The sequence below is a fragment of the Nelumbo nucifera genome, chromosome 2 (assembly GCF_055504915.1).
Source record: "Nelumbo nucifera cultivar China Antique chromosome 2, China Antique-T2T, whole genome shotgun sequence".
NCBI classification, from domain to species: Eukaryota; Viridiplantae; Streptophyta; class Magnoliopsida; order Proteales; family Nelumbonaceae; genus Nelumbo; species Nelumbo nucifera.
In genome coordinates this window covers 73,918,092-73,932,214 of record NC_142650.1, presented here as the reverse complement: position 1 = coordinate 73,932,214, position 14,123 = coordinate 73,918,092, and the positions used below count along the sequence as shown (strand labels likewise).

The 14,123-nt window shown below is 39.9% G+C and overlaps 1 protein-coding gene across 2 annotated transcripts in view; it reads right to left on the bottom strand.

The window, feature by feature from the left end:
- LOC104604166 (influenza virus NS1A-binding protein) overlaps positions 1-14,123 on the bottom strand; it is a 71,755-nt gene that overhangs the window by 42,130 nt on the left and 15,502 nt on the right. For both annotated transcript variants that reach the window (XM_010268425.3, XM_010268426.3), the window contains exons 5-6: positions 11,145-11,487; positions 10,849-11,048 (exon numbers count right to left, since the gene is read on the bottom strand). In XM_010268425.3, the coding sequence (XP_010266727.1) occupies positions 10,849-11,048; positions 11,145-11,487 (543 nt within the window). The remainder of the gene's footprint in view (positions 1-10,848; positions 11,049-11,144; positions 11,488-14,123) is intronic.

Here is a 14,123-nt window from a genome sequence, read left to right as displayed (position 1 = left end):
TTCTGTTTTTTCACGGGAGATGTAGCATCTTGTGCCTCTCCAAGGGATGCTTGTAATGCAGCTAATGCTCATATCTGTTTATTAATAAAATTCTATTTTACTTGTCAAAAAAACTTGCACTTATTTATTTTTATTGGTTATCACAGATGAATATAAAAAATCCATCAAACAAGGAGCTCTCTAGAATCCAGATGGCAATCAAAATAATCAAAAAATTTTAAATGAGAACCAATTTAAATTTTAGAAAAAAAAAAACAATGAAACCTCCAAATCGAGGAAAAACTAAGAAAACCAAACAAGGTCCTCCTAAGCTCAAAAAGTAGATGTGTTCCTTATGCAGGCACCACCACTTCTCTAACTGAAGTAGGATGGAGGACAGGGGTTATCCCATGGATTGATTAATAATGGGTTAAGGATGCAAGGAAAGGAATGGTTTCAGATCTGAAATGAATTTAATGAAGTATTATGGTTGAAATATCTAGACATAAAATTAGAGATATTTCAGATCTGTAATGCAAGTTTGAGAATGAGAACTGAAGAAGTAGCAGTGCTCTGCTGTATTAGAAATTACTACTTTCCTCCTACAGACCATGTGGAATTTCAGGCCAAGCATAGCTAAGATCCTGGACCAAACCAATTATCAAAAAAAAAAAGATCCTGGACCAAGCCAGGCAACATTGTAGTGAGTTCACTGATGCCTGCAGGTTAACTCCAGAACCCAGGAGAAACAACAGAATAATCTACATAAGAAGGAGCAAACTGAAGGAAATTGTGATGAAAGTCAACTTTTGTGTGTCTGTCAACAACTACATTGATGCTGCAATGCTAGAGAATGGACAAGAAAATATTAGAAGCAAAATGAAACGAATTGGTGACATGAAGGTCAATATGGCAGAGGTGTGGGAAGCAAGGGAGAATTTCCAGGTGGGATTTAATCTTGGTCAACACCAAACCTATAAATACACATTACACAAAGCCCTCAGAAAAGAGGAGATCCTCAAAGACGTGATAGGACTCCACCGTAGAAAAGGGGTAATAAATTTTAACTCAGATTAGGTTACCCCGTATCTACCAGTAACAAATCAAATCTAATTTAGTTTCCTAACTCAAATAGAAAACCTAATACAAATGCTTTCGATACATTATATTAGTGTGGCTGTCATTCTTTCAGATTAAGTGGTTTGTTAATTATAGATAGACCCTAAATTTACCATGTAAATGGTGGGTCCCAAACAAAATACATAGGTATAGTTGCCCTATATCAGTACGGGATGGTCATTAACTAGTCTGGATTGAGAGAGATTGCAAGTTCATAAATGACTATATTAATCAGAAATCCTAATCACCATGGAATATATGCCGATTCAAACTATCTTGTTACTGGCACGTAAACACAATATCCAACTGATAGTAATTTCACATGCTCAGGAAAGAAAATCACGACAGACTTATTGACTAACTTGGGTCATAGTTAGGGATCAAACTTGGACAAATGAGATCCCAAGGGATGTCATGAGACCAAGGTTCAAAATGTCAACACGGTCAACCCGTATTAGGCATATCGCGTTGTATCGGCCACCATAATTTTCAAGGCACCAAGGCGAGGCGAGGCGACTGGGGGGGCACCTTGTCGCCTAGGCGATGGATTTTTTATGCAAAAAACATAGATCCTAGGGTAGTTCCTTAGGTACCATAACCATATTTCTTTAATAATTATTCATGATTTTCATAAGAAAGGTATAAATTTCATATTAAAGTATAGAAAATCAACATATTCATGAGAAGAAAAGGAAGAAGGAAAATAAAATTCAAAAAATATAGGGGCTGAACCCTTATTTTTGTTATAGGAAAAGAAGAAAATAAAAAGCATTGGTAGTAGTAGTAGTAGTAGTAGTAGTAGAAGAAGAAGAAGAAGAATATGTAGAGAACATTGATGTGGGCCCCACAGCTGTGGTCCCACTCTGTCCGTAGGGTAGAATGTATCTAGTCACAGCTGTGGTCAATTTGTTACTCTGTTATTCCTAGTTGCTGTTTATTTTATTTTTCAGTTTTATATTGTTTGTTATGTGTTAGCAGTTATGATGTAAACACCAAGGGCAGATATGTCCTTTCATGTAACTAGCATAACATATATATATTAAATTAAAGTGGCGGCGGCAGAATATTGACATTTTGTTCTTCTCCTCAAAATCTGTGTTCTACTGCTCTCTCACCACTCTCTCTTCTACTTCTTCACTTTCTCTTCTCATCGAATCTGAAACTTCTTAGTGATCAAGACTGATAGCAGTCTTGAACACCTACATGGTATCAGAGCCTTAGGGTTTCTCATGTGAGCCTAATACCAGTCGACCACATGAGAATCTCCTAGGACTAGAAGCTGAAAAGGAGGAGTTCGCAGACTGATTCTTGGAGATCGCCAGAGGTGCTAGAAGCTATTGGAAACTTGCTAGGGTTGCAGAGTGTTGGTGGTCAGGAAGGATCAGAGAAGACTAGGGTTCGGGTAACCCTAGAAGGCAGCAAACAATTTTTTCCTTGTAAGTTGTTTACTTTCTAAGATAAGTTCTATCAGAGAAGATAGGTTGGACCTATCTGGAGGGGAAGGCCGAACCATCCTAGGTTTTTCTCTCTTCGATTCACTAGGGTGGACCGAACTGTGTTTCTCTCTACTCTAGGGTTTGAAAGTGATCTTGCGGCAAGCCCTAGTGTTTGACTGAACCCTGTGATCTACCTGGAGCTTCCCTTAAGTTTATTGGTAGGGCTGATCAGATTCTAGGGTTTCTTATTAACCCTACTGCAAGCCTATCTATACAGTTCTGTTTGGGTTGTGCAACTGAATTGCTAAATTAAGGACTGATTAAACCCTACTGCAAGCATATCACATTCTTTTTAAGCTGTTCTCAGAGTCCTAAGGGGTTAGAGCTCTACGGACAGCTACTGCTGTGTTGGCTAGTTGGTTTCAGATCAGAATTATTTCAGTTTTGTGCACATACACTGAGAATACAGATCAGGCCTATACTGTTTTGATTGAGATTGGTAGTTCAAGTGCTGTTTTGAGACTTGACAGAAATGGAGTTTAAAAATCAGGCAGAAGGCAGCCTTGGGAACATCAGTTATGGTAATGTTTCTGAGATGGGTGGTCAGATTACGACCGTAAAGTTTGATGGATCAAACTATTTGGAATGGGCCCAATCAGCCATGATGGCTATTGGTGGAAGAGGTAAATTAGGGTACCTCTTGGGAGACATGAAAGAACCTCCCAAGGGAGACCCGACATATACCAAGTGGATACAATAAAACTACTTGGTTATGACATCGCTGTGTAATTCTATGCAGCCACATATTAGCCGGAATTATTTGTGGGCTAAGACAGCTAAGGAGATATGGGATGTTATGAAAGAAACTTATTCCCAATCCCTTAATGTTGCCAGAGCATATGAATTGAAATGTGAAGTGAAAAATCTTAGACAAGGAGAGAGACCGGTTTCAGTATATTTCTCTACCTTGCAGTCCCTGTGGCGTGAGATTGATCACTTAGAGACTCTTGAGTGGGAGAGTCCCAGAGATGCACAGATATATAGAAAGCAGGTTGAGACAAACCGGGTATTTGAGTTTCTGGCAGGCTTAAATTCAGATTATGATATTGTCCGGCAACAGATTTTGACTAGAGACAGTGTGATTGTCTCTCAAGCATACTCATTTGTACACAGTGAAGAGACTAGAAGGAAGGTTATGATGCAACCTCAGCCACCCACACCAGCCTTTGTAGCGGTTACACCCAAATCAGGGGGTGATTCAGAGAAGGACAGGAGGAAGGAAGACAAGAAGGATGTTGTATGTGAACATTGTAAGAAGCCCAAACATACAAAAGAGACATGTTGGAAACTGCATCCTCACTTGGTTCCTGCGAAGTTGAGGAACAAGAAGGGCATTGCTCATATTGCCGTGAAATTGATTCAGCATCCTCATCTGGCACAAAAGGAACATCTTTGGAGACCTTAACTGCAGTTCAGGCTGCCCTAATACAGCTAGAAAAGGAAGTTGGAAATTCAGCTCAGCCACCGCAGCCTCCATCAGTCCCTACCACATCTGCCTTCGCCCATTCAGGTACTCGAGCTTCAGCCTATCATGCCTCAGCTCCAGGTACTACTGAACCTTGTTGGGTAATAAACTCAGGTGCATCTGATCACATGACTAGTTTGCCTTCATTGTTTACTACTTACCATTTGTCTTCCGGTAGGGATAAGGTATCTATTGTTGATGGCTCCCTGGTTCCTATTTCTGGGAAGGGTGACATCAAGCTTTCAGATACTATCTCCCTGTCATCTATCTTGCATGTTCCAAAGCTTGATACTAACCTTCTTTCAGTCAGTAGTATTACCAAGCATATGAACTGCTCAGTAACCTTCTTCCCTGACCGATGTGTTTTTCAGGACTTGGAGATGCAGAAGGTGATTGGGACTGGCCGTGAGGCGAATGGGATCTATCTGCTCGGGGAGCGGTTGTGTTAGGGAGAGTCAGTTGAGAAGATGTCTTTTGTTTCTCAGAGTGTGAGTCCGGTTATGCTTTGGCATAACCGATTAGGTCATTTGTCTTTTCGATCTTTACAGAGTTTGTTTCCTGCTTTATTTGAGTCTATTGAGTTGTCTCAGTTACAGTGTGAAAGTTGTGAGTTTGCTAAGCATTGTAGAAAGCCTTATTTATTGAGTAATAAAAGGAGTGATAATTCTTTTGACATTGTGCATACTGACGTTTGGGGGCCTTATCATATCCCTTCCATGGGTGGGTACAAATACTTTTTGTTATTTGTTGATGACCATACCCGTTTTTCTTGGGTTTATCTCATGCGTTCACGAGATGAGGTACCTTCCCTGACCCAAAACTTTCACCAAATTATCCTAACCTAGTTTGATGCCAAGATCAAAGTTCTCAGATCTGATAACGCAAAGTAATACTTTGCTAAATCATTGACATCTTGTCTTCAGGGGGAGAGCAGTGAGAGTGGGGCAGTTCCTTTACCTATTACATTGGGTGATGAGAGCTGCAATGGTGAGGGTAGTCAGAGGGATCAGGAGTTGAGGGAGAGCTGCAGTGGTGAGGGTGGTCAGAGGGATCAACAGTTGTGGGTTTATCACAGGCGGTGCAGGCAGGTTGATCATGATCATTAGCAGTCCAAGCCAGCTCCAATCTCATCTGCAGCTCCAGGTCCAGATACTACAGTCCCAGAGCCCACAGAGACTTCTCCTACAGATGATCTTGACCTTCCGATTGCAGTCCGTAAAGGGAAACGACATTGTACTACATCCACAACCCATTGTATTTCCCATTTTTTATCCTATGATCGCCTATCTCCTACCTACAGGTCCTACCTTAGCTCCATTTCCAATGTCCCTATTCCAAGAACAGTGCAAGAAGCCCTATCCGTCCCTGAATGGAAAGATGCAATGCAAGTTGAGATGAATGCCCTGTTGAAAAACAACACCTGGGAGGTAGTTGATTTTCCCAAAGGAAAGAAACCAGTTGGATGCAGATGGGTATTTACGGTGAAACATAATGCAGATGGATCTATTGAGAGGTATAAAGCTCGGTTAGTTGCGAGAGGGTTTACACAGACTTATGGCATAGATTACTTGGAGACCTTTGCACCGGTAGCCAAGATGACTACTATTCGAGTCCTATTGTCCCTTGCAGCAAGTCACACTTGGCCTTTATACCAAATGGACGTGAAAAATGCCTTTCTAAATGGAGATCTACAGGAAGAAGTTTACATGCGTTTGCCTCCTGGATTCTACGATGCAGAAATAGGTAAGAAGGTCTGCCGGCTCAACAAGGCTCTGTATGGTTTGAAACAATCACCTAGGGCTTGGTACGATAGATTCAGACTAGCTCTTGTGATGTTTGGTTATGTACAGGCTCAGTCATACATCAAGAGGGTGGAGTCCTCTTTGACACTACTGGCAGTATATGTTGATGATATTGTGGTCACAGGGGATGATAGCCATGAGATTGAGTCTCTTAAACAGCTTCTTCATCAAGAATTTGAGGTGAAGGACCTTGGTGTACTCCGGTATTTTTTGGGTATTGAGTTTGCTAGATCCAAACAGGGGATCTTTATTTCTCAGAGGAAATATGTCCTAGACCTGTTGGCAGAAACTGGAAAATTAGGTGTCAAGCCTGCAGATACACCAATTGAACAGAACCACAGGATTAGTGCCGAGAGTGGGGAGCTTCTTGAAGACAAAGTTATCTTCCAGCAATTGGTAGGAAAGCTCCTATATCTCTGCCTCACTCGGCCAGATATTACTTATGTTGTTAGTGTTGTCAGTTAGTACATGCATTCTCCTAGAACCACACATCTTCTTGCGGCAGAAAGAATCTTAGCCTACTTGAAGAGATGCCCAGGTAGGGGTATACTATTCAAGAACAACAATCACATGAAGGTGGAGGTCCATACGGATGCTGATTGGGCGGGGAGTGTTGATGACAGAAGGTCTACCTCAGGATATTGTGCCCTTGTGGGAGGAAATCTTGTCTCCTGGAGAAGTAAGAAACAAAGTGTTGTCTCTCGGTCAAGTGTTGAAGCAGAATACAGGTCCATGGCCAATGGAGTGGCTGAAATCCTATGACTAACATCTCTACTTAAGGAGTTGGGTATTGAGTATGAAAAGCCCCTGATGCTGTACTGTGATAATCAAGCCGCCATTAATATAGCACATAATCTAGTACAGCATGACAGAACCAAACACATTGAAGTTGACCGCCACTTTGTACGAGAGAGGGTCTCATCTCAAGAAGTATGCCTCCCTTACATCACATCCAATATGCAACTAGCAGATATCCTCACTAAAGCAGTATCAAGAAAGAAGCTAGAAGCGGATCTATCCAAGTTGGGAATGATGAACATATACTCCCAACTTGAGGGGGAGTGTAGAGAACATTGATGTGGGCCCCACATCTGTGGTCCCACTCTGTCCGTAGGGTAGAATGTATCTAGTCACAACTGTGGTCAATTTGTTACTCTGTCATTCCTAGTTGCTGTTTATTTTATTTTTCAGTTTTATATTGTTTGTTATGTGTTAGCAGTTATTATGTAAACACCAAGGGCAGATATGTCCTTTCATGTAACTAGCATAACATATATATATTAAATTAAAGTGGCGGCGGCAGAATATTGACATTCTGTTCTTCTCCTCAAAATCTGTGTTCTACTGCTCTCTCACCACTCTCTCTTCTACTTCTTCACTTTCTCTTCTCATCGAATCTGAAACTTCTTAGTGATCAAGACTGATAGCAGTCTTGAACACCTACAGAATATATGGAAGAGGAAAATGTGCTGATTAGATAAAATTTTTAGTTCTTCCTTACTTATTGGTTCAGGTTTTTAAGTCTTTGAGGGTTCAACACAGCATTTAGCAATGTTTGTGTTAATTAAACCCTAATAAATAAGAAAATAATAAAAAGAAATTAGTATATAAACACACAAAATGATTATTTTAGTTTAATAATGTCTATTTTACAATTATAATCTCAAAAAAGAATGAATAAAAAAGTATTTTATAGTAGGAAGTAGATAGGCGATTAGGCGACGAGAGCCTCAAAGGGCGCCTTGTCGCCTAGGTGTCGCCTTAAACCTTTTTTAAGGCTAATACCAAAACTAACTGTTTTAAATGTTAAACAATGCTTAAACCTACCCCCTTCCTATTTTTGGAAAAGAAAAACTAGAAAAGTGGCATGTGTGTGGTATAAAGTACCAATACAACCCTTCAACTGTATCAGGGTGTATCAATACTTTGAACCTTGCACGAGACTTATAGTTGAAGACTTGTGGGGCAGTACTACCCCTCATTATTACTAGTGCTCCTCTCAATTGTACGGAAAAAAATAGGTATATAAATTGTTGTCGAAATGGGCCTTGGTTTTTATTTACTGTTGTACCATTATATTGTTATGTCATAAATCATAATGGACCATGGTCCATTTTTATTTCTTTTTACAGTTGCTGCTGCCCTTACTTATTAAGGGTAAAGATGCATTTTTTTTGTAGGTTTAAAGATCATATTTAAGTGAGTGGGACAGCACCATGTTACCCACGATTTGGTCTTCCTCAAGCCCTTTTTCTCCTCTCTTCTCTCCTTTCCTTTCTATCTATCGAGTGTTGTAGCACCCTTAAACCTCTCTTTATTATTTTGTAGGTTTACAGATCATATTTAAGTGAGTGGGACAGCACCATGTTACCCACAATTTGGTCTTCCTCAAGCCCTTTTTCTCTTCTCTCTTCTCTCCTTTCTCCTTTCTATCTATCGAGTGTTGTAGCACCCTTAAACCTCTCTTTATTATTTTTTTTATTCTTTTGTTAAGCTTTGATCACCAACTTGGTATCAGAGCAGGGGGTTTCCTTTCCCTCTTGTTTCTCTTTTCCCAAGCAATACTAGGATCAGCCATCGCATGGGATGTTAAAGGGATGATCAGAACCTGTTTCTCCTGCCTGGTTTATTCTTACTTACTTTTGCTGCTGTTTGCCATGCCTTAGAAATCACTCAGAGGTCCTGCCCAAAACAAGACAAACCAAAGAACCAGTTTTTGAGTTGAAGGTTAAAGAGACTGTTTGTAAGTGGCCCCCACATTAAGATAAGTCTTAAAGACTGTTTGCAAGTGGCGCCCAAATTAAGATAAGTCTCTCCTATCTTTTCAGTGAGATTGACAGCCTTTCTGGGGGATTTTTTTGTGTTTGAACTCTGAAGTGATCAACGGTACTATTTCTCCTTCCAGATTAAAGTTAACCCTGCTACTAGTCACTGGAAGTATTGACTGAATTTTTATTCTTGTTTCTTTGGGAGTTATGTGAATCTCTATTATCCTAATAAAACCGTCTGGAATGATTTCAAACAAGTGCTTGACCAAGCTGGTTCTTAGGAATGCTGGTATGTTTCCCAATGTATCCATCACCTGTGTACAGTTGGTGGAACTAATTAATTGGAGTGGTCACAATCTATTAAAATATATATTGGTGGGCATGGGAAGATTGGTTATATAAGTGGAGAAACTAAAAAACCTGCATCCGCTAACTCTTCTCATGCAGAATGGGTGCAAGAAAAGTATATGATGCCATGGCTTATTAATTACATACAGCCACACATCAGTCGGAATTATTAGTGGGCTAAAACTTCAAAAGATATATGGGATGGTGTTGTTGAAACCTATTCCCAAGCATTAAACATTGCAAGGGCTTATCAATTTAGAAGAGAAGTCAATTGAATTGAGGAATTTTAGCTTTTAGATATTTAGGTCATTGTTTGGTTGTGGGCTGATTGTTTATGCCTTTTGGAGTGTTTCTTTTGGTTTGTTCCTCTAAGGGATTTAGGATGGGTAAATGTTTGTTTCTTTTATCTCTTGGGTGATTCCTTATCACCTTCTTTGTACTCTCTTTTTCATTTTAATAAATTTTTATCTTTACTACAAAAAATCAAGTGAAGTCAATATTTATCTTTCCATAGACCAATCTGCCCAATATCACACTGAGAAGTGAGAACACCTATTTACACCCCACAGGATCCTTTCCTTCAGGTAGGTAACTTTGCCTTTTAGAAATGTCAAATGTTAGGGGTGTCTTCTAAGATCCTTATGCTAGTAATACAAGAAGTTGGAAACTTGGCAACTTAGGTAACTTCGCTTATGCCTCCTTTTTCAAGGCCATTGCTCCAATAGACCAAACTTTTCAAGTCTTTCCAGTTAAGGTAGTGTGGCTGTGTTCCACATCCTAAAATCTAAGGGCCTCATGTTGGGCAAGTCTTTCATCTAAAGATAAATACTTGTGAAGCTCTTTCAAGAAGAAGAGAAAATTAGGTTTTATAACCACGTATATGCTTTCTATGTAATGCAAGCTCACCACCTTCAATTTACAAATCTCCTATTTTTTTGTACATATTATGTTGGAACTTTTTTCTGCTTTAATTTACTTATCCACAATGCCAGATACACACTTTATTTCTACCAACTTTTTTCTCCCAAAGAAAGAAAAGAAAATCATGTAGAGGTGTGCAAGAGCAACCATATTATGGAAAATCTGGGAAAAAAATGATTGGATTTTTCAAGATAACATCAATCTAGAGAACCACCAAGTGTCCTAATTGAAATCAGAGTTAATCACAGGATGAAGACATGAGGCATACTTTCATGCTCTTCTACAGATGCATCAATAGAAGGTATTTGGTGGCATCAACATCAACAGTAAGAAAGAACTTCGATGGCTGTAATATTGGAAACCCTGGGCAATGAGATGTAGGAGGGGTACTTAGGGACCATGAACATAATTAACTGGTTTTCTCAGGATAAATTGGAGTTGGAATTCTATTAGAGAAGACACCTGATCCATCTGCCAGAAGCAGATCCATTTTGGATACCTCAATCTTCTAACTCATTTGCTGTTTCCCAGTCTCTTGAGTAAATCAGTAGGCAGGTTCTGATTTTGGGAATATACCCATTGAAATAGAGGACAGTCTCTGTTTTATCTAAGGGACTCTTTCCAGGACAAAGGGTGAGCAGCATCGGGGTAGCTCGTATAGAACTGTGAATGTATGTATAGAGATTTTACAGTTTTTAAAACTACACAGTACACTTTCAACGCCATTAATAAAATCATGCCAATTTCCAATCAAAAAATAATAATAAAGAACCATCTTGTCTGTACTACTGCAATAGTGCAATATAGTAAACTCATGCATATTGATGTCATCTACATACATGCAATCTATCAAATATGTTTCTGCAGTTTTTCCCTCATGATGACAAATATGTAGGCTTGACCTTATTTAATAAACCTAGCTTGTAGTCCAGACAACAAATTATAAGTACCTTTTGTAGCATTGATCTAGTAGGGATCCACCGTCCAAGAGCAGGGTCAAACATTTCAACTTCCCAGAAACATTCAATTCCATTTCCACCACCGATTGCAAATATTTTGTTATCTAAAGTTGCACCTGCTAAATTTCCCTTCTTCTCAATTAATGGTGGACAAAAAGTCCATTCATTATCCTCTGGGTTGTAACACTCAACTTCAGAAAGTAGGATTGAAATGTCAGTGTGTTGTAAAAAGAAAATAATATAAAATAAGAGGACAAAAAATCTAAGCAAAGAAAAACAGCACCTACCTGTGTCATACCACAAATTACCATTCCAGCCACCAAAAATGTAGACTTTACCATTCAATGTTCCTGCTGAAGCATATGAACGAACAGTGCTCATTGGCTTCAGAGGTATCATTTCATCCCTAAATAGTGAATAGGAATCCAAATTGGATAACCATGAACTTCCATCATATCCACCTACTATAAGTATTGAGCCATCAAGGCATGAATGTTGTCCATTTGGTTTAATTTCATTATCATCACATGACCCATTTATTGCTCCTTCACATCCACTGGGAGGATCTTGCTTAGATTCCAATTGTCTCACGCGATTCTGTAATTGTTGAATTTTGATTTCTGACTCTGCCTGGAATGCAGAAAATAAGTTCCATTCATTCAAGCAAATTGAGGATAAATACAATAGAATAAACAAATAGTATGCATACACCACGACTCATATTAAATGTATTGAAATAAGTAGAAATCTGCTGAATTAAAAAATATGAAAGAAAGTAGTTTCTTGAAGAGAGAAGGAAGAGAGAAGGAGAAAAAGAGAAGAAGAAAAGTTGAAAGAAAAGAGAGCAATAATCTGGCCGCCCCCTTCACTTATTATTTATACTAAAATAATAGAATAGTACAAAGACAACTATGCCCTTATAGGGCGGAAAAACATAAAACAGCACATATAACACTCAAAAAACATAATAAAATTTGGACTCACATAACTACTATGGTCCCCACCTCCTATCTAACAACTAACAAAAAACATCTACTCAGAAAAACATCATAAAACTAATTAATCTTCAACACTCCCCCTCAAGTTGGGAGTAAATGTCACACATTCTCAACTTGCATAGATCATGTTCAAGCTTGTTCCTTGCCACCCCTTTAGTGAGAACATCAGCCAGCTGCAACTCTGAACAAACATAAGGCAAACAAACTTCTCCGGTTGTTACCCTTTCTCTTATAAAGTGTCTATCAACTTCAATGTGTTTTGTCCTATCATGCTGAATTGGATTGTGGGCAATATTGGTTGCAGCCTGATTGTCACAGTATAACATCATAGGTTCCTCTGCTTTCACCCCAATCTCACTCAAAAGAGATCTAACCCAAAGAAGTTCTGAGACACTATGAGCCATGGATCTATACTCAGCCTCTGCACTTGACCTTGCCACAACCGCTTGCTTCTTACTCTTCCAGGAGATCAAGTTTCCACCTACAAAGGTACACACTCCTGATGTAGACCTCCTGTCATCTAAGCATCCTGCCTAGTCTGCATCTGTAAAGGATTCTAGCTTCAAATTCTCATGATTTGAGAAAAGAATGCCTCTGCCAGGGTGCTTTTTCAAATATGCAAGTATTCTCTCAATATCTTCCCAATGTTGAACCCGAGGTGCATGCATGTACCGACTCACAACACTGACAGCATAAGAAATATCTGGTCGTGTCATACACAAATACAGCAGCCGGCCCACCATTCTTTGATATCTCCCCACATCCTTTACCAATTCACCATCCACACCATTAATTCTGTGATTTGGATCAATAGGAGTGTCTGCTGGTTTGGTCCCCAGCTTCCCAGTCTCTCCAGTAGGTCAAGTACATTCTCTGTGAAATGAAGATCCCATGCTTGGATCTTGCAACTTCAATCCCTAAGAAGTATTTGAGCTCACCAAGATCTTTGATATCAAATTCTTGCTGCAATGATTTTTTGAGATCATCAATCTCCTCCAGATCATTTCCTGTCACCACTATATCATCCACATACACAACCAGAATTGACACCAAAGCATCTCTCCTCTTCACAAAGAGGGTTTGATCAGACTGTGTCTGTGTGTATCCAAAACGGATGAGTGCCCCTCTGAACCTATCAAACCAAGCCCTAGGTGACTGTTTCAGTCCATACAGAGATTTTCTGAGTCTGCACACCTTTCCTTCACCAATATTTTCATAAAAGCCTGCTGGAATGTCCATATATAACTCCTCCTGTAAGTCACCATTGAGGAAAGCATTTTTTACATCAAGCTGGAACAAGGGCCATGAATAGGTGGCTGCTAGAGATAAAAGGATACGAACTGAACTCATCTTAGCTACTAGTGCAAAGGTTTCCAGATAATCAACACCATAGGTCTGAGTATACCCTTTGCTACCAACCTTGCCTTGTACATCTCTATCTTGCCATCAGCCTTATACTTCACTGTGAATACCCATTGACATCCGACTATCTCCTTGTCTAGGGGGAGATCAACTATTTCCCAAGTTTGGTTTTTGACCAAAGCATCCATCTCATCTTGCATGGCTGTTTTCCACTCAGGTTTGGAGAGAGCCTTAGTAACATTCCGGGGTATAGACACAGAATCCAGGGAAGAAAGAAAAGCACGGTAGGAGGGTGATAAGGCACTGTAGGAAAGATGGTGTGAAATGTAGTGGGTTGTACACTTTCTCTTCCCCTTACGAAGTGCAAAGGGAAGATCAAGGTCAGTGGGATCAGCTGCAACAGTGGTGTTAGGGGCAAAAACATTACCATCAAAAAACATAACATGCTCAGGCTCAAAAGGAATACCTAGAACTGTATCTGCCGAATCTGGAGTTTCAGAAGGACTGACAGAGAGTGGTGTGGATCGAGGATGTGTGGAGTCAACCATCATCTGTCGGCGCTGATATTGCTGTGAGGCTGCCCGTAGTGGCTCAGGTAATGAAACTGGAGGCGCAGGTGCTAGCTGAACTAATGGTGCAGGTGGAGGCGGAACTGATGGAGGCACCACAGAAACAGGAAGAGGAACAGATTGTGAGTTCTCCTCCCCAAAACTCTCCCCCTGAGGAACACCACTTGAGAAGAAGAATGTGGATTCAAAAAAGGTAACATCCATAGTGACAAATCTGCTCCTCGACACTGGGCCATAACAGCAATACCCCTTTTGGTTCTCAGCATACCCAAGAAAAACACATTTCTTGGCCTTAGGATCCAATTTCTTGCAATGAGGGCCAAGAATGTGAACAAAA